Source organism: Lepidochelys kempii, chromosome 10, assembly GCF_965140265.1.
Source record: "Lepidochelys kempii isolate rLepKem1 chromosome 10, rLepKem1.hap2, whole genome shotgun sequence".
NCBI classification, from domain to species: domain Eukaryota; kingdom Metazoa; phylum Chordata; order Testudines; family Cheloniidae; genus Lepidochelys; species Lepidochelys kempii.
Genome location: NC_133265.1, coordinates 42,972,944 through 42,993,531, shown reverse-complemented (window position 1 = coordinate 42,993,531; position 20,588 = coordinate 42,972,944). Strand labels below are relative to the sequence as shown.

Genomic DNA, 20,588 nt, shown 5'->3' with positions numbered 1-20,588 from the left:
TGGCCGAGTCTCACACTGTCCATGTGTGCAACAAAACCCCTTCCAGGGTACACAATCCCCAGTGTCCTGCAGCCCTCCCTGGGATCAGTCTTCTAAAACAGTCCAGCAGGGCCCATTGTGGTACCCTCAGTTGGTGTGTCCTCTGCAGCCCTCCCTGGGCTCAGTCATTAATCAGTCCAGCAGGGCTCATCATGGTACCCTCGCTTGATCCGGCTAGGTTGCAAGGCTCCTACTCTGGAACTAAGCAGTGCCCCAAGGGCTTCTTCCCTGGGGACTTCTTGCCCCAACTTGAGTCCTCAGTGACCCCAGCTTCCTGCTGAGCCACCCCTTTGGGCTCAGTTCACTGACCACAGCTCCCTGCTGAGTCAGTCGCAGTGCAGCTCCCTTCCCTGGGGTGCCACAGTTCTAATTCCCTTCCTTATGGTGTAGCCACTTTCCTCAGTGGCTGGTGGGGGGAACCCAGTCCCACCCAGTGTTCAGGTCCCAACCCAGGGAACCTGTTAAGTATAGCAGCCCCATGTTGCGTCTCTTTAGTAATTGCTGCTCTATTTCCCTGGGCCACTTCCCCGTGGCCCATAGTAGTTGAATCCCAGCAGCCAGCCAGAAGCTACTCCTTCCTCACTCCCCCAGTCCCTGTCAGCAGACTGATCTATCCAGCCCGCTGCCACTCTAGGCAGCTTGGAGGACCTTTCTGTTGCTCTTTTCTGGGGAGCAGGGCCACAAGGCCTCCAGCAGGGGGCCTCAGGGTCTACCTGGTCACTGGTCCCAAAGAGTCAAAGGTCTGAACATGACTCTGAAACTGTCCAACATGAAACAGCGTTAAACACGGATCAGTGTTTGACACACAGAGACCTCAGCCTGCCCAGTACCATGGCAAACAGACCATTAAATGGCTTTGTAACCTTTCAGTAAAGATACAGAAAAAGAAGGAAAAACAGTTAAAGCCTTTGAATTGTAAAGCATTAAGCAAGGCTTTCACTTTAACAATAGCCCTTTCCCTTTATCTGGAGAGCATTTTTAGAAGAGTTATCAACATGGTACTAACTGTCTTTTGGGGAGAAAAGAGAAGTTAGTTGAGCTGGGCTGCAGCTGCTGCTGTTGCTAAAGTCCGACCCCGTTTCCTAAGAAGACAAAACAGGACAAACACAGACAAAAGGAGACAGAAAAGAACAGCAAAGATAAAAATGCAACTTCTGTCTCTGGTGTTGACTTTCACTTGCAAACTCATTGCTGGAAAAACACAGGCCCAGCACATGGTCCCATCAGACACTCTGATACCTGGCCAACTTGTACCAGCCTCGGGCTGTTCAGGGCATTGCTTTTCATTGCCTCTCTGGGCACAGGCTCACAGCAGTGTTGCAAAATATGCAGTCTTGGCCAGCTAGGCCAAACTCTTATTAGACAGAAGAGAAAAGGAGAGGAATAGGAAAGAGAAGAAATAATGTGAAGAAGGAAGAGAACACACAAGAGGTGACATGTAACATTTGAGCACAAGTGAAAGGTTGCGGGGGCACGTGACCACTCCATGCATTGCCTCTGGCCTTTCCCACTCCCCCCATGCCTCCCAAACCCACTCTAAGCCAGCACCACCTTGCCCCCACTCCCCTTACAGCTCCTTCCCCGCTTACTGTTGAAATGGTGCTTGTTAAGAACAGAAGATGCAGAGCTGGAAATTAATGAACCACAACTGATGTGTCGGATACTAGGCCTAACTGGTGGACACAATAATGTGGGGCTGGGCTGGGGTATTCCACCCACTCCTCCCTTTCGGAGTCCTTAAAAGAAAGATTTTGTGGGAAGAGTATGAAGGAACAAAAAGAAGCAGGGAAGAACAATCAGAGGCTACTGGAGCGAGCCCAACCATCATGGGACCCCGGGCCTTCTTTATCCTGCTCCTGAGAGAAGGCCAGAGAGAGGGACCCAGACAATATTATCACCTCTGCCAGCTCCAGCTGAAACCCAGCCACCACCAGGGATGAGAGGACTTTACCAACAGCAGCAATAACAAGAGCTCCAGTTCACCTCAGCTAACTTCTCTGTTCCCAACAAGGAGTTGTTATCATCTGTGATACCATCAAAGAGACTGTCAAACCAAGGAGGAGTCCTTTTAAACCTCCCTCCAGCTGAAGAGAAAGGGAACAAGGGATCTTAATGAAAGCCTCACTTAACGCTTTACATTTCCAAGGCTTTCACTGTTTTTCCTTCTTTTACTGTCTCTGTACTGAAAGGGTACAAAGGGTTTTTAATGGTGTTTGCCATGGTACTGAGCAGGCTGAGGTCTCTGTGTGCCAAGCCTTGTTTAACACTGGCCAGTGCTGGACAGTGACTGGGCTGTGTTAATGTGACTGGGCTGTGTTAATGCCTTTAGTCCATATAATCCATCCAAATTCAGACAACATGCCTAGGTCCAGCACAGGCACAGCCTTTTGCTTCAACAATTATTTGCCGTTTCCTGTGGCATAAAGAGGAGTGTATGGGACTGTGGCTGTAACCCTGTGTTGTATCAGCAGGTGCTGGAGCATCGGCTCCCCTTGCAAAGCCCCCGTCGCTGCCTCTGGAACCTGAACCGGGCTCAGAAACAGGCCCCGAAGAGACCACAGTCCCTACAGAGCCCCAAGAACGGAGAAAAGAGAAGCGCAAAAGCAGGCTGACCACAGAATAGAACAGCAGCACTGGATGGGATGGGCAGGCATGGGGGCCTGCTGGGCTGTTGGGAGCAAAAATCTTCGCTGCCACCTCTTAACTCAAGCATACCGTGAGCTTAGGCAAAATGCAGCTGGATGCCGATACAGTGACATTACCACCTGGCCTCATCCTTGTCTCAGTGATTCTTTGCTCCATGGCACCCAGAAGAGGTTCTGATGAGCTGCCCACTCGTGCTGCTGTGCTACTGCATGGGAGAACAGAGGTGCAATCCCTTACTTCCTTGAGGGAGGGGCTGCTGTAGCATTGCACACCGCGTAGGTGCTGAGTCACTGAGATGGGCTGAGTCAATAGGATGGTTTAGCGAGGGCCAACTACGGTGACTGTGCAGCTTTTAAAGCAGTAGCTTGGATCAGTTCTCTAATTAGAACCGAGAGAGGATCATGCCCCTTTGGCAAGTGAGCCTTTTAGCTGGCTCAGAGGAAGCTCTACCAGCCTCTTGTAGTAAGGTCAGTGGAAGAACTGAAGGAGGGGAGAAGCTAGAAAAATTAACAGGACAAGTGAGTGGAAGCCAGATCAGTCCAAGGAGTGAAACAACCCTGAACGCAGGCCTGGAGGAGAGGCCACTCTCCATTGCTCAAAGGGAGATGTGTGCAACCTGCATGCCTGTTTACCAAAGCCCAGCCTCTGGTCGGGGTTGTCCATAAACCTGGGGAAAGCATTTCCAGCCCCCTTTCCTCAGGCAGCTAGCTGCAAGGCCACCTGCCTGGTACGTTGGGAGAGGAGCTCCCTCCCTCAGAGCTGTCTGCAGTGCTGTCAGTCCTGCAAGGTAGAGGTGACAGGGACTGGGAGGGAGCAGACTTCTCTGTAAATGACTCACCCGTTAGCTGGTAGCAAATGAAAGGAGACTGGACTTTCATCCACAATGTAAGTCTCTTGCTGGTTTCACTCCAGGGCGCTCTGGCTGGCAGAGTTACAGCAGGCAGGGGGCACTTTGATACCCTACTAACACGCTGCCTCAGTTTGGTGGGAGTTTTAAAGAGTGTGGAGTAATTTGCCTTCAACACCCAGCTCTCCTGGAAGTTACTAGCACCTTGAGCAGGTTGTTCTGCTGGTGATGGGCTGGAACCAATTCCATTCCCACAGTCACTAAGTGAGAAGGGACAGGCTGACAGAGCCAAACAGAATTGGAAATAGTGGCTGATTTAATTTCTGCCTTTTCCAGCATCCCTGGGGAAGTTACAGTTTTTGGGAACTTACACCAGTGGAGAGTTCTCTTCCTGAAAAGTAGATTCATGGTCTCAGGAAAGCCGGGTGGTAGCAGGCATGAGGATGTGTTGGAACTGAGAATTAGCCTATTTCTTTAGAGTCACTTACCTTCTGATGCCCTCCCTCCATCCCTCCCACATAAGTTAAATCCCCCTGGATCAAAGCCCCCCTGGGCTAGGGGCTGTACAAAACAGAGTTCTTTCTCTGGAGAGCTTACAATTTAAGTAGACAAGACAAACGGGAAGCAACTTACCGAAATCATAACTGATCATTCTAGTATCTTGTTAGTTGCAGTTTTATATTGAAATAGTCATGCTGAATGTCACTGTCATTTCCATGGGGTGCATGTGAGAGGACTGATTTTTACTGGAAGAGCACAAAGCTGGGGCAAGGAGTTTTCTTCACTTCTAAAGTATGGAGAGAATTTTTTTTTTAAATAAACAGTTTGCTTCAGCTTCAGCATCCCCCTTCAAACCTCTCTGTGCAGTTTCTTCAGCATTTAGGTGCAATAGTTAAATGTGGGCAGAGGAAGACTTGATAAGCAAAACAAAGTTGCTTTAATCCCTCTTGTTGATGTACTGCTTTGTACCTTACATTAAAACCCCTTTCAGACTAGGGAGGGAACAGCCCCTTGCGTTAGTACATAAAATAGGTGACCAGACCATGGAATGGTGACTGCCTATGCCCATGGGAAGGTGATCCACTGAAGCAGGAAGACTGGGGCTTCTCCCACTGTCCCAAATACTAGTCTTACTGGTAGTGAACTGTTTGGTTGAACTTTTAATCTTACTCTGAACAGTGCCTGTGGAAGCAGAGGAAAGAAAGGGGTGGGGAAAGGCCTGTTTCTAGCAGGTTATGAAATACATTTGCTACACTTAATTGATTCAAGCAGCTGCTGCCCCACTGACAGTTTCACAATGTCGTGTGGCTCATGAGGAGCCATACACCTTGATCTTCAGGAGAGAGGAGATACTTGAAGAGCTACACCCTACTTGCCCTGTCCCCAGAAGTGTGTAGCCCCCTTTTTTAGGCTCCTGGATGCTAAGATCGTCTGATGCTTTTACAACGAGGATTTCATGTTTACAGAGTACACACATGGATGGTAGAGGTGTTTTAAATAACCTTTGGGGACAGCATTCTCCTTCTGTGGAATCAGACTGTGGGACCTTGTTAGTCTCTAGACTTGGGCTAGGGGAAGAGGGAATTTAACTTTGAGGGAAATTTTTAAATGTGTAAATAGAGACCGTAGATGATGAGGATAATAAATTGAATTGGAGCGCAGGACGTGGTTTTGTATACAATGGATTCACAGTAGTCGCTTCCCTGTACTCTCCAACTTTGACCTGGCTGATGGAGAGTGAGGCTAGACTGGTAATGAAAGAAAGGTAAGTGTAGGGATTTTTCAGTGGAATTTATGCTGTTTTTGTTCTCCTTCCCCCCAAAACAAGCTGCTTGGCTGAAACATAATACTGAAGTGACAGTTTTCCTTCTCTTTCCATAAATAGGTACGTAAGAGGGAAACAACAGCAGGTCAGAAAGAGCTGAGAGTTGGATTTCTAGAGCCATTGGTGCCCCTGGCTTCTTTTGAGCACATCCACACCACAGACCAGCTTACCTTGTCCCGTCTAGTTTCCGCGTAGGCAAAAGCCAGGTGTGCTAAGCCACCTCATAAGAGCATGTGCTATAATAAATAGAGCCTTGCAAATCTGCAGATAACCAGTTTATTTCCACCCGTGAGGATATCCATGGACCATGTCTGCGGAGTGGCTGCAGATACAAATTTTGTGCCCACATAGGGCTCTAATAATAGGCTCTAAGGGAAAGGACATGCAGGAAAGGCTGTCATTTCAGACAAAAGTAGCCTAGAACTAAGTCAGACACATGCTGTTCCAAACTAGGAAGATGGATTTGCACTTGGCAGAGCCCCTTCTAAGAAGACAGACAACTTTGTAAGCTGATTGGAAAAAAAGCTTTACTGAAATAGCGTAACAAACTATATACAGAAATGCACTACAAAAATCAAAGCATAGCATATAAAAAGTCCCAGGATGCTTACAATAGAAAAGACACATTAATTTACCTCAAGGAAGGTTCCCCCGTGTGTTCTCCCCTCCCCCAAGTCAAACTGCACAGAAACAGAATTTCCTGTGCCATGCTTCACAGATATTGTACAGTGGAAAAAAAGATAGGCTCAGACACTAGTTTGTATTGTTGAACAGCAGCTTTCCTGAGAAGTTCTTAAGGAAGCTTTTTGGCTCTTGCATTTTAACAAGATCATTCACCCCTAGGTGCCATGGCTTGTGTTCTTCAGCTGCCACTCCCGAAGCAGGATGACCCCAGATTAAGTTTTAAAAAATCACAGCTAGTTTCATATATGCCTTTCCCATTGCTTCTGAGATAGCAGATGCTGTGTCCACAATGGCCAACCTGTGTTTGTTCCTTTTGCTTGGGGAAACCCAACAGACAGAAGTCTGACATCCCACAATTCCCTGAGATTTCAGTCTGGTCAAGGGTTATATCTCGAGCTATTATGCAAGAAACTTCATTAGAACATACAACTGGGTGACGGGGCCACAAAATGGCAGATGAAATTCAATGTTGATAAATGCAAAGTAATGCACATTGGAAAACATAATCCCAACTATACAAAATGATGGGGGTCTAAATTAGCTGTTACCACTCAAGAAAGAGATCTTGGCGTCATTGAGGCTAGTTCTCTGAAAACATCCACTCAATGTGCAGCGACAGTCAAAAAGGTGAACAGAATGTTGGGAATCATTAAGAATGGGATAGATAATAAGACAGAAAATATCATATTGCTTCTATATAAATCCATGGTACGCTCACATCTTGAATACCGCGTGCAGATGTGGTCGCCCCATCTCAAAAAAGATATATTGGACTTGGAAAAGGTTCAGAAAAAGGCAACAAAAATGATCAGGGGTATGGAATGGCTGCCATATGAGGAGAGATTAATAAGACTGGGATTTTTCAGCTTGGAAGTGAGATGACTAAGGGGGGATATGATAAAGGTCTATAAAATCATGACTAGTGTGGGAAAGTAAATAAGGAAGTGTTATTTACTCCTCATAACACAAGAACTAGGGGTCACCAAATGAAATTAGTAAGCAGCAGGTTTTAAACAAAAAAGAGGAAGCATTTTTTCGCACAACGTACAGTCAACCTGTGGAGCTCCTTGCCAAAGGATGTTGTGAAGACCAAGACTATATAACAGGGTTAAAAAAAGAACTAGATAAGTTCATGGAGAACAGGTCCATCAATTGCTATTTGCCAGGATGGGCAGCGATGCAACACCATGCTCTGAGTGTCCCTAGCCTCACTTCACCAGAAGCTGGGAGTGGATAACAGTGGATCGATTGCTCAACAATTGCCTGTTCTGTTCATTCCCTCTGGGGCACCTGGCACTGGCTCCTGCCAGTAGACAGGATACTGAGCTAGATGGATGTTTGGTCTGATCCAGGATGGCTGTTCTTATGTAGTTTGGTTATATTTTAATTTGAGAACATTCCTATTATAAACCCAATGTAGATGGCACCAGCCCCATGTATGTATTTAGGCTTGGAAGGATTAGTCTTATCTGTACATGTCAGTAAACACGGATCTCACTGTACACACAGAAACCCATGAAAAAGTAATTCCAGCTCCGATGATCGATATTTAGATAGCCCAAGTAAAATCAATACTGCCTGAGAATTACTTAAAGTTCCACCTTAATGTGTATCAAACATATTGTATTGCTTGCATTAGTGCCATTTAGGTAACTAACTTTTTGAATCTCAATAGTAACTAATATTAATATTGTCATTAAATTATTACTCTGACCCCCCCCGCCCAGTAATTTCCCACAACCATGAAAATTTTAATTGATAATCTAAAAAAAAAAAAAGCTTTAAGAATCAGTATCTGTCAAAAATAAAAAATAAAAATCAAAAATCAAATTCAGCCAAGCCCCTGTGTGGGTGTATATTCTATTAAGAAAAGAGAGAGAAGGCAGCAAGAAGGGATCCAACACCATTCATATATCCTGTTTAGACTTCCCAAGCCCACTCAGAGCTGGAAGGGGGCTTGTCTCATCTATTTAGTAATCTCTCTGCTGTAGTCTCACATCTGTCATTCAAACACAGTACTTTGTTGTAGCCTCTGCTTTAGCTGGCTGGTGAAAGACAAAGGGCTGTAAACAGTAAGTCTCACCCAGTGCAAAGGAAAATAAAGGAGGTGGATCTGCTTTGCGAAGCACCAGTTCCTGTCTTGCTCAGCCATTTCTTATTGCTGATAACTGCCTGGTGCAGTATCCAGACTGAGTACAGCTACTGCATGTGTGCTCTTCATGCTCTTCAGTAGACTACGGTCTAATAGCACTGTATTATGTTTGTTAGCTAGTGAGTAGTTACCTATATTCTCAAAACGGAAGCACCACCACTGCCAGCCTCCTCCAATAGCTGGGTTTTGAGCCAGAAGTACTTGACAGCACCACTTCAAAAGAATTTGCTCTATGCATGTATACCAGCACCTATGCCAGATATCTCAAGATTAATGCAAAGAACCAATGGGATAGCTACAAATGAAGAGTGTTCTCTTCCCCACTACGCAATAAGCTCTGAGAAAAAAATATGCAGAAATTGGTAGAGATTACTCATGTAATCAGGCTGGCTTATGCTATGCTTTTGCCATTCTCTCAAGAGTCTGTTCCCAATTGCCACTTCACCATATTTCAGAAAATGATTGGAAAACTGCCTGTGGCACATAATTACTCAGTTGTTCCTGAAAGTTCAACACATAATTACAACAGGTAAATCAGCAAGGCAGAGCACAGCCATTGCCAATGGATTTCACAGTCTAACACAGGACATGCCTTTTATTTCGCTTATAATCCCTTGTACTGCAGTGTTACACATGCCAGAAGCAGCAGCCTATACCTTAAGCAAACCAGTCTTAAAATAACTTTCTTGAGAGAAAGACAAAAAGACAAACCCATACACTGCAGGTTGCACCACAGGTGTCTGTAGATACACAGAATTGGCATCTCCACAACTGCGACTAAGTGAAATCAGTAGACTAGGTTCCATCAGCTGATGCAGTCTCTACTGAAAGGTACTAAAGGCTAAGGTAAATGACAGGACAATTTCAGGAACTGCTTCCCCCTCCCCCCCTTCCTTTTAAAAGAAAGGCCTAGCAAGCAAAGAGTGGACTTAGCCAGCTTTCCCATATTGCACAGGGAAAGGTCTGAGACACAGGAAGAAAATTAAGTAGTTTAGTGACACTTCTAGGTATCTTCATGTGGCAAGAAAACAGCCCTTAAAAATGGAGCTCTAGAATTTAAATGGCTGAGTCTGGAATCAGCTCTATCCTTGCAGGGCAGGCATCACAGCACCAAGGACACTGCGAAGCAACTTCAAGGGCTATCTGCCCTGAACTGATCCACAAGCTATTTTTGCCAGACTTTATTTTTAACAATTTACAGCAAAGTTTAAATGACTGTTTTATCAAACTTAGGAAAGGATAAGGGTAAATATTGCAGCTGTATGGCTAAGCAAATTCTGTGCTGGATACTGATAGAAATGAACACATCACAAATGCAGCTGCCCTTAACCAGCAACTAACAGCCACAGGCCTGCTGGCTTAATACCATGCTGTTGAGCTCAAGTATTGTGTCAGCAGCAGTTAGAAGGTAAGACACTCCCTAGCCTACAGAATAGCTGGGAAAGTCCTGCTCAGGAGCCTAACGCTAATCAAGGTTTGGATCATCTACCTATGTGGGTTTCATAGTATGATTCATAGTAATATAGAGAAGAGAGAGAAATGCCGGTGAGAACAGTTTCAAAATTATTTTAAAGCATATTTGATACGTTAGCGTTCCCTTCACAAAAGTGAAACAAGTACTGGATTTTTTACAGCCCTTTGGGCTAAGAAATTCATTCACATGCCCACAATACAGGGCTTAATCTTCTACAAAAATCAAGCTATGGTTTGGGGGGATTTTTTTTTTAATGCTCATAAAAAATTTTTTAAAAACCCCAGCATTTAACTCTGCTGATTCATTTTCTAGCTCAAAGTTTCATAGCAATAAGACAGCTTTGAGTATAATTTAGAGCTGGTAACAATGGCATTGCAGCTGGGATAACTGAAATAGCACTGGGAATAGTGAGAGTAATTTTTCCACTTCTATTACTCAACAAAGGCAGTTCAAAATACCAAGTAGCAGTGAAGAGCTAGCACTATTGCATCAGATATAGGAAGGAGACGCTCGTGGACATACAGTGCCCTACAAGTGTATGAGAAATGTTCTGGCTGAAACTCATGTTTTGTGCATTCCATTGTTTGGCCTGGAAAGGCACATTTGAGTTAAGTGGAGCTGGTTTGGGGCACAGAAAGCATGGAGTGAAGAACTGCAGGATGCTGCCTTCCAGTTTCAGCTGGTTACTGTGTGGGCTCTTTCAACAGGTAGCCAGGAAGATAGTGGCAACATTTGTCAACCATTAAGTCCTACTGATTAAGGATTATTCTCACTAAGGAAATTTGGTAACTGAACCAGTGAGATTAAGTCAAGCTGCCTAACCTTAAAGTATCATGTGGCTGCTTCATAATATGGCAAGAGCACCATCAGTTCCATCATAAGCTGCTCTAATTCAAAGCACATATTAAAGTGGAAACACAACACAGTTATGCCAGGTCACAAGAAAGCCCAGGAAGAAATATTAGTGGGTCAGAAAGAATCTTACTATCAAAAAACAAGGGAGTAAAAAGTAGTTTATCATTTTCCAGGGTTTTGTTTCTAAATTCAAACGCACTCAAGTTCAGACCCTACTGGGTGTAAGTCGGTCGTGTCTCTATGGAATGACCTGAGTGCCGAACTCCTCTACATGGAAAGAAACTCAGGTTCTGGGTCTTTAAGATGGGTAGAATTTTAAGTGTTCGTTTTGGTCTGTGGGATCTGCCTATTTAATGAGGTTAGTCAAAATAGTTAAAACATATTTTCAAAAAATAAATCTTAAAACTCCAGGATTTTCATATACACTTTCTAAGCCAGAATCTGCCCTATGCCCATGCAATCTTGGGTTTTGTCCTGAAAATCTAAGGTCTTGACACTAGTTTTTCGAAGACACATGTAAAATATCACAGCAGTCAGGCTTGCTCTGTAACCAACAGCCTGTACATATTTTTCTTTTGTCTCTAAGTCAAAAATCCATATAGCTTTGCTGGCTTTGAATAAATTTGCACCTGCCAAAGCAAAGGATTAATTCCTAAATTGGCAGGATGCACGGTCTTTGGTAGTGCTAGTGCTTCTGTGCCCACAGTCTATGTTCACAAAGGTTGCACAATAATGTACATTTCTCCTAATGGCAGGTGCCTCAGACCTGTTAGTGTCAAAGAAGCAAATTGGCCTTTTTTATAAAAATAGTAAAGCGCTGTCCTTCAAAACTGAAGATACAATTTACTGAAGGAGGAGGAGGAGTTTGGATATCAATGAACTTTTATTCAAGTTCCATGACTGAAATTAATGTCAAACCGCAAGGTGAAGCTAGAATGAGACACCAACTGCAGGATGTGCACTACAGAGCTGGTTCCTTCCTCTTGCCCTGGTGATGCAGAAGAGACTCTGTCATAAATATAAAGGGAAGGGTAAACACCTTTCAATCCCTCCTGGCCAGAGGAAAAACGCTTTCACCTGTAAAGGGGTTAAGAAGCTATGATAACCTCGCTGAAACCTGACCAAAAGGACCAATGAGGAGACAAGATACTTTCAAAGCGGGGGGGGGGGGACGACGACAAGGATTCTCTCTGTCTGTGTTGCTTTTGCTGGGACCAGAGCAGGAATGCAGGTCAGAACTCCTGTAAAGGGCTAATAAGTAATCTAGTTAGATATGCTGTTTTGTTTAAATGGCTGATAAAATAAGTTGTGCTGAATGGCATGTATATTCCTGTTTTGGTGTCTTAAGGTTTTGCCTAGAGGGATTGTCTATGTTTTGAATCTGATTACCCTGTAAGGTATTTACCATCCTGATTTTACAGAGGTGATTTTTACTTTTTCTTCAATTAAAATTCTTCTTTTAAGAACCTGATTGCTTTTTTCATTGTTCTTAAGATCCAAGGGTTTGGGTCTGTGTTCACCTATGCAAATTGTGAGGATTTTTGTGCTTTTGAGGATTTTTATCAAGCCTTCCCCAGGAAAGGTGGTGTAGGGCTTGGGAGGATTTTGGGGGGAAAGAAGTTTCCAAGCAGGCTCTTTCCCTGTTATATATTTGTTAGATGCTTGGTGGTGGCAACAATAAAGTCCAAGGGCAAAAGGTAAAATAGTTTGTATCTTGGGGAAGTTTTAACCTAAGCTGGTAAAAATAAGCTTAGGGGGTTTTCCATGCAGGTCCCCACATCTGTACCCTAGAGTTCAGAGTGGGGAAGGAACCTTGACAGACTCAGACTTTAAAGCCAGTAGGGACCATCATGCTCATCTTGTCTCACATTTTGCAGACTCTTTCCTCTGAGAGAATTTTCCACCATTCTGGGTTTTCTCTGAATCCCCAAGCCAACAGTAGTTATAAGTGGACTGGACACCATTTTGTGTGGTGTCAGGAAGGCATGCAACAGCTCCTAATTTATACCCTCACACAGCACCCTATGGGGCTTATCTGATTTTAAATGTGTGTGAGCCACAAGTCCACACTACATCAGTCCTCTGGTTTTCCCTACAGAAAAACTCCATAGACAGCAATACCAATATGAGGAGAGAATGGCATTAGCCACATCCTGCTAGTTTTACAATATATGGGAAGAGGTTTGTGCTGCCAGACTCAACCAACCATGACTGCAGCCAACTATATCAGGTTGATTCACTCTGAGAAATTCAATCTGGTCCCCTTACAGGACAGGGATGCTTTTACAGACTTGGCCTGAATAGGTGTGCTGCTGACTTATACAATTCCCACAGGGCTACATGCTCTAGGGTCCCTGCTACAAAACTTAGATCTACTGTGCTACACAGGAGACATGGCTTGGAGGGTAACTGTTACGGATGGAAGATTTTTAATCATTAAGTTGTACCAAGCTTTATGCTGCAGGGATGAAAGATTCAAGTCCTAACCTGTCTCCATTAGATACTACAGATATTCTGGTTTTCTTGATGATGTTTGTGGTAGGCCTAAATAGCTGAGACAAATGCATGGCCAGGCTGAACAGGTTGTGGTTTGTAAGAGTAGAATTCTGTCCAATGATTGAGACAGATTAAGGACAGAGAGACTTCCCTTTAAAAAAAAAAAAAAGTCTCATTAAAGCTGCTTCTGACTGCAGCAATCTGTTTCACTTTTCATTCATAGGGCAACTAAAAACATCCTCTCCCTAGCATAGTCTCTTCAGACTCCACACACAGCAAATTTTGCAGCTACTTGGTATAATCATTGTTTGTACCTTTACCAAAATTTTTGGAGTCCAGCATTTTTAAACTTAACAAATCAGTTCCTGAATGCAGAGGGTCTGCAGTTGTGAGTCTTACATACCAGTAGCAGGGGAAAGAAACTGGATTACATAGACATGCCAGTCATGTTGAGTTTTCAATCAGCACTGAAGTAGACTTGTATTTTGCTTCTGTGCAACTGTAGGCTTACAGTTTCAGCTAATTCTCAAAGGGAAGCAGGCAACAGAGAAAGCCTTAGCACAATACTATAGAGACAAGTGCTACCAAGAGAAAAATGGTCCTCTTAGCAACATGTTTAATAAAAAAAAATGCTAAGCTAAATATATGCTACAATACAAGGCAATTTTCTTGTGGTGCTGATAGTAAGAAGCCCATGCTCTGTTCCTGTGATTTCTGAGGTTGCCCAAAGCAGTGGAATTATATGCAGATAGGCGATTCATAATAAACTAACTGTGCTACACACCCCAAAAAAAACCTTCTAATCTCTACTGGAAGTCGTCTTCCTAGCATTGCTCACTTGTACCCGAGGAGGATTTCTAGCATGTGAAGGACAGGTCAGTTCAGCTACCTTAAAACCAGTAATGACTTACCTATCCAGAAACCACCCGAAAGAACAAGACCCCTCCAAATCAAAGATATGCGTGTCCAAGAAAATTATGCAACAGCACTAGCATAAAAATAAATCAAGTCATCATCAGCAATAGCCTATCCATAAACTGAAGGATGAGGCTGACATGAACATACACCACAAAGAAAAGCATAAATGGTGAGCCTTGCTAGCTGAAAAACAGGGCAATTTCTGTGCAACTAAGCCACACTTATATTTGAGGCTCATTTTAAGATAAACAAGCACCTAAGCTATCTCCCAAAAGACAGGTCTTCAATATCTTACTCTGACCTACCCAGAAATTAAAAAGGAGCTTGTGTGTGTTCAGTCTAGCATCCCCACCTGCACAGATACCCAAAACAATTTACAGAGCTTCCAGTAAAGCGCTCTCCAGCTCTGTGCATTTAGTGAATATGTACAGGACCTATCACATTTCAGCACTGTTTACTCTGCTCCCTCCTACGCTTCGGGTGCTGAGGTTGAGAGGTAATTTTGTCAATAAGCAATTTGATCACAACACTGAGCAAGTGGAAGGGTTGCTCTTGCCATGTAGCAATATGCTGCTAGGAGATAATGCAAGAGCCTTTTATTTTTGCTTTATCAGAAGCAAGACAGGGCTGAGGACTGCTGTGTATTCCCTGGGATTCATAAGCATGAAATTCTGTCTGGCTGCCTTGCTTTCAAGCACTATAGACAAGACTGTCTTAAATTAACAATCAACAACTCTGCTCCAAAGAGGGATTTTAGTATCAGTTTCCCTCCTCCTGACATGCTTAAGACAAAGACAAAAAGCCATGCTCTGAATTAAAATACTACAACTTTTACATTAACATGAGAAACACTCTCAAGTCACTGCCAAGTGGCTGGAATGTATTCTTTGGTTCTTCTCAGATAATATCCAGAGATTGTTTAATATCCCAAATTCCACCCACCACCACACTGTCTGAAATCCCCTGAAGAACACCATATTTCCTCAGACACTATATTCTTGGAGAAAAAGGTGTCTCGTTTCCATAGGCTACTGAGGGTATAGTTCTGAATATAGGAGTCCTTCAGCTGAAATAGCATCTCCAAGTCCCACGGTCCGGATGGGATCTTTACACACCAAAACAGGGGTGAAATGGAATGAAATTCCCTCTCTGTGCCATTGTGCCACTGGATCACCTGGATTTAAAGAGATTTTGGAGGGTGCCTCTGTGTGGGAGGTCACAAACTCCAAGGGAGCTTTAAGGAAGACTCTGTCAGTATCAATGGTTTCAGTTGCACAAGCCTGTGTCCCTGCCACTCTGGCTCCAGCAGCCACAGCTGCTATCTGGTTGCCCCAATACCCATCCACTGTAGCCAGAACATGATAGGCCAGTGTGTGGAAGTGGATCCGGGAAAGATCAGATGCCTTGTCCGTGGTCCTTCCATGCTTCTTCAGGATCCAGAAAAGGATGTCACTGACAATGCCCACATCTGGAACTCCATTCCAGGAAGCAAGGGAGGCATGAGGACCAGAGACCGACTGGGTGAGGAACAGCAGCTCCTGTTCATTTAGCCCGACAGAGTTCACCAGGGGGAAGACCTGCTAACAGAAACAGAGTGAACTACATGTTTTTTTTCAGGCTTAGAGGTAGACTCAGATTTCCCAGCTTCCTAATTTTAAAAATATTATGTTGTCACAGTACACTTTTAGCTATTGTGCATAAGGGAGTGGGGGTGGGGGGCTCCTGGCCCTTCGGGCCACAGATTGCATGCACATGGGGAGGAAATAAATTTGGTTTCTTGGGAAGGTTGAAGCATATTTCTCTGCACAAGCAACCTATCCAACTGATTTATGCTAAGGCAACAGAAGAAGGCAGTCATTCTACTTTCCAACTGAATACCTGTGGAGAAAGAAGGGGAAAGGTTCCAGTGACAACAGAGGCTGTGAACGGGACAGAAATCATGTCTAAACTGGGATGAGTTAGCTTTGCCCTTATCTAAGAGGAGCAAAAACAGAATACAACTAAAAAACATCCACCCAAAACTCTACTCACTTCTACTACATGAATACAAAAAAAATGCAAATTCACTCCTCTTAATACAGCTGTGCAGCAGTTTGGAAGAGATGGATCAATCTGCCAAGGCCCAAATGTGGGACACAACCTCTGACAAAGAACCAAAATAAGGGACACAAAATAATTATTCATGCAAGAAATGTAACATGCTGTGGAATTCATTCCTTCAGTGTAGATAACTTTCTGTAGCCTCAATTTCGTCATTTTATTTCCAATATAAATAACTTTCAACAATGAAAGTAACAGAATACGAAATCCATATGAAACATAGGTAGGCTTGGCAGAATTCAGTTTTTTCCCTATAATTTTGACAGATAATATCAATGTTTATTTTTAAGCTTTTTTAGATTTTTATCTATTTAGATGTTCACAATTGTGCAAAATTATGGGTTTTAAACATTTATTTTTACCTTCAGCGATTTAAATCTTCACAGTTGTACAAAATTACGAGGGGGCTCAAACAATTATTTAATCACAGCAGATGTTGAGATTCAAAAAAGTTAAAGCTTTATAACCATTAAAACACAAATTGTCAACATCACATGTTCAAATATACAAAGTAAACAGCGCCTTAAATCAAACTAATAATTTCTCAAGCAGCATTTTTCTTATTTTGCCTGTCTGTAAATTTTGATGGTCATTGATGGAAGTATGTCGGTTTGTGCACGCACAGTCAAATTTATGTTTATTGACATTTAAAAATAAAAATCTAATCCTTCCAAGCTAAAACATACGTAATTTGGGGACTAAAAGGCATGACATCTCTCTAAATGAGGGAGCATTGAGTGGTATGTATGCAACAACATCTGAAAGAAGCTTCAGAAGCCTGAGTATTTTTTTAAAACCAGTTCCAGTTCAAATAATGGTTCTATCAGAAAGCTATGGGGCTGCTAAATCTGAAACAACTGTCTGAGATTACTCATGTCAAATCATCTGAATCTACAGAGAGTTCTTGGGTGCATTTGAATTATCATGACTTGGGTCATTTCCCTACAGCAGTTGCAAAGGAGGTTTATGGCTGTGAGCAACAAGGCAGGAGAATCCAAGTGTTTCCCTACAGTAAATCATGCAACTTCAGCTGCTGAGCACATTCATTTTTGCACACATCACATAACGCTGACCTCAGCACATTTAGGAAAACAGAGTTGACTGGCTGAGACCATCGGTTGATACCCTCTCAGTGGGATATTCCATTAAGGTGTTTCCAAGACAGATATTCCCTTTATACTAAAGAAAACACTCTGGTCTACTACCAATTATGAAATCATAGATTGTTACACATCTCCTGTTAATGCACTGTTGAGTGTGGGAACCTCAGCAGAGCAGTGACTTCGGCCGGAATACAAGTACAAAATGGCTCTGCAGGTTTTATACCTAAGATACTCATTGCTCTCAGAAGAGGCAACTCCAATCCTAAATTTCCACTTATGATCACCCACCAGTTAGTCTGTGTGCTGCACCAGTGATGGAGTACAGACAGGGAGTGAAGTGGGCATGTCCTGTCATTTTTGTTACCTGATGCATAATCTTGCTCATGAGATCCTGGTCAGTCATACTGGCCAATTCCAGGTGTATGGGGATATCAGTGGGGATATCAGAGATGGAAGTCACAGCCTGGAGAAGGAAAGGCAAGACATCTTTAAGAAACAGAAGAATAAAAGCTTTTGGGCTCAAATATAGGCACCCTAACCTGCTCATGTCTGGATGTAGTCAGATTTCTAAATGATCTAGCTGGCAAAAGGATCAGAGGAAGAAACAGGAGTAGCCTCTAGCCTTCTGAATCTTAGAGCACAACAGCATCAGACTGTAATCTAGATCCAATCCCACATTCGTCTAACTGCCCAATGCACAAGACTTTCCTGACATGAAGGAGCCCCAATTGCTTGTTCCTGAAGCACAAGAGAACACACTGAATCAGGAGGCAGTCAGCTGTAAAGATAAACAAAGAGCAACTTCCACACAAGAGAGGCTCAGTGCAACTCCTTCTGCTTCAAGCAGGAAAGAATCCCTTTTGGATTACCTGACACAGCTACTGCCTACAGACTACAAGGGTCTCAGCTGCAGCCTTGACTATACTAAAGTGGGATGGAACACAGTGCATTCAGCCACCGGATGAGGCTCCAATAACGAGATAAATCCATCACAGTCTACCCACCAGCGTGGCAGCTTCTTCTCTGAAGACTCCACTGGATTCAACAAACAGTAATGTCAGTGTTAGAGGATCTCAACCAACCCATAAGACTAGAGCTCATGATATTAGTTGTATGGTTTTAGAGTACAAGCCTTTGGCCCACAATAGCAGGAAGAACAGCCGGCGAATCGAGCAAAGACATCCTGTAACTGCATGCTGAAATCTCAGGAAGTCAACACCTTGTGCTACAGTGTTTATTGGGGCTGGAATTAAGGAGATGGTACAATGCTCAGGTTCTTACCTCCAGAAGTCTCTTCTCACGCACTTCCCTGCTCTGCCCTTCCATCATGTGAAGCCCTGAGAGCACTACAAGGTCTGGCTTAAACTCATCCAGGCTGGACACAAACACCTCCAGCATGTTCATGGCTCCATTTGATAGGTCATGGGAGAATATAAAGCGGTTGGCATTAGGAGCTCTCAGCTGTCCCCATTCTTCACCTAGGACGAAATCCCCAATCAACAACAATTAAGCCAAATAACTAGAGGATAGTTTCTGGATCCCCACTGGAATCCCAGCACCAATCAGAGCTGTCATGGCTCCCTAGAGGCCTAGCTAGGCAGAGTTTCACCACCTAATCAATACTTGACACTTGAGCTGTGCATCATATTTAGGCCTGAATATATACAAAATGGTTCCACCCATCTCCACTGGGTACCTCTGGACACTGAGGAAAAGTTAAAAATTAGGTAAATTTTTGTGAGAGTCTAACAGGGACACAGATTATACAAACCACAGTCTTACTGGTCAGCTGTGCACTAACTCCCAGCTATCTACAGATATAACCTCAACACTGGAGTACACACAAAAAATCCATACACCAGCTATGGTAAATGGGTTGTGGCAGGGTGGGGCAGTCTGAAGGTGATGGAGAATGTAGGGATAGAGCTGGGCGGAAGGACCAAAAAGCATTACTTGTATTGAATTTGAAGGGAGAAAAGGTCATGAAACTGAAAGTTGCCCAAGCAGGAGCATTTATGAGGTAATCAGGGAGAGAACCTCCAGGCCTGAGAGCCAGTGAGTGAGTTTGTTCGCTCAGATTTTACAGACTGACAGAGAATGAAATCAGAGTCTGGTTAGACTGTTTTCATGCCGACGTCTAGTCAACAACACTGGATTTAACTCAAGTTGCCCATCAGGAAAATGTTATAAAGAGCTTCACAGTGCAGTATGTTAAGGTCTACGGAGGACACAATATCCATAGCTCAACTGGTTCACACAAGGGAACTACAAAGCAGTGCATTTCACACCAAAGCAGCGTCTAGGAGAAGACAAAAGGTGCCCATCATCCATATGGAATGTGTACTTCATACATGCTTCCCGGAACAGAGGAAGAACAAGATCTACACAAAGCAAGCAGCATGTTTTCCATTGGCTGTGAGACAAAGACATGTCAACTGTGGTTAGTTGGCCCATATCGAGAGTTCTGGAGGAAGAAAAAAAACTTTGAGGAAGAAAGCTCTGAGTTCATACAAACAGGATGCAATAAAAAGGGAAGTACTAGAGAGTTTAATTAGCCTAGGCTTTTGTAAGTGTTGGGGTCATTCTGGAACCTGCTGCTATGACAAAGTAAACTTTTTAACCACACATACAGCATTTCGGATACCTATGAAAGTCCTGCTCAGCTTTTGTTTGGAAAAGACAGCTGTCACTCGTCTTGTTCACTGCCACTATGCAAAAGAAAGCCAAATATTCTTAGTCCTTGGGTTACAGTTAGCCACCTGCAGAAAGAGTTCAGACTATATGGTGCCTCTTTTTGAATTTAGGGAAGGCTATCAGTCTATTTTAATGTTAACATAGAAGTCCAGGTGTTTTGTAATTATACCCATAGACATTGCTTAGGATACACACTTCTAATCAAACCTTCTAAGCTAATACTGTTTTAGGGCAATGGTGAGACTATTTACATTCCTCAGCTTACAACAAACAGAAGTACATAGCTCATGGTGAAATCTGATAGGATAGCAATATTGCAGCACTGGAGCAGGATATAGCATTTGTAGGGACCACAGTTCAAAGGAAAAGAGAGTTTCAAAACAGTTTAAGACGTTTGTTCACCTAGCAGGCTACCACCGCTCACAGAACGGATGGAGCTAACAGATTAGCTCCGACACTGACAGCTGCTAATCCTGATAATTTACACAATTCTCAAGTTTAGTGACGTGCAGAAAGCTTAAAAATAAATTATAAAACCAGAAAAAGCTTTGAGTTTTGAATAAGGTATCTATCACCTTGACACTTCACCACCACAGTGCATAGGTTTTGGTTTTTTAAAATCTCTGAAAGTTTGGTAAAAACCAGGACAATCATTTCACCTGTAAATTGGTGTCCTACAACAGACTTCTAAGTCAGATCTACTACTGTAAAGCCAAAGCCACTTCAACTTGAGAGGCAGGCTTATGCCAGTATAT

At 43.4% G+C, this 20,588-nt stretch overlaps 2 protein-coding genes across 11 annotated transcripts in view; one reads left to right on the top strand and one right to left on the bottom strand.

Moving 5' to 3' along the window:
- The window catches only part of BBS4 (Bardet-Biedl syndrome 4), a 127,991-nt gene that overhangs the window by 92,646 nt on the left and 14,757 nt on the right, over positions 1 to 20,588 (top strand). For 4 of the 7 annotated variants that reach the window (XM_073363110.1, XM_073363113.1, XM_073363106.1 and 1 more), the window contains one exon: positions 2,508 to 4,318. The exons of 1 other annotated variant lie outside the window; for it this stretch is intronic. In XM_073363110.1, the coding sequence (XP_073219211.1) occupies positions 2,508 to 2,662 (155 nt within the window). In that variant the 3' untranslated portion in view covers positions 2,663 to 4,318. Of the gene's footprint in view, positions 1 to 2,507; positions 4,319 to 5,417; positions 11,989 to 20,588 lie in introns of those variants that run through there. 2 more of the 7 variants (XM_073363111.1, XM_073363107.1) reach the window with 2 other exon arrangements.
- The window catches only part of ADPGK (ADP dependent glucokinase), a 38,258-nt gene continuing 23,461 nt past the window's right edge, over positions 5,792 to 20,588 (bottom strand). For 2 of the 4 annotated variants that reach the window (XM_073363116.1, XM_073363117.1), the window contains 3 exons: positions 18,421 to 18,617; positions 17,504 to 17,602; positions 5,793 to 15,516 (listed from right to left, as the gene is read on the bottom strand). In XM_073363116.1, coding sequence (XP_073219217.1) covers positions 14,965 to 15,516; positions 17,504 to 17,602; positions 18,421 to 18,617 — 848 coding nt within the window. In that variant the 3' untranslated portion in view covers positions 5,793 to 14,964. Of the gene's footprint in view, positions 15,517 to 17,503; positions 17,603 to 18,420; positions 18,618 to 20,588 lie in introns of all 4 variants that reach the window. The other 2 variants (XM_073363114.1, XM_073363115.1) reach the window with 2 other exon arrangements.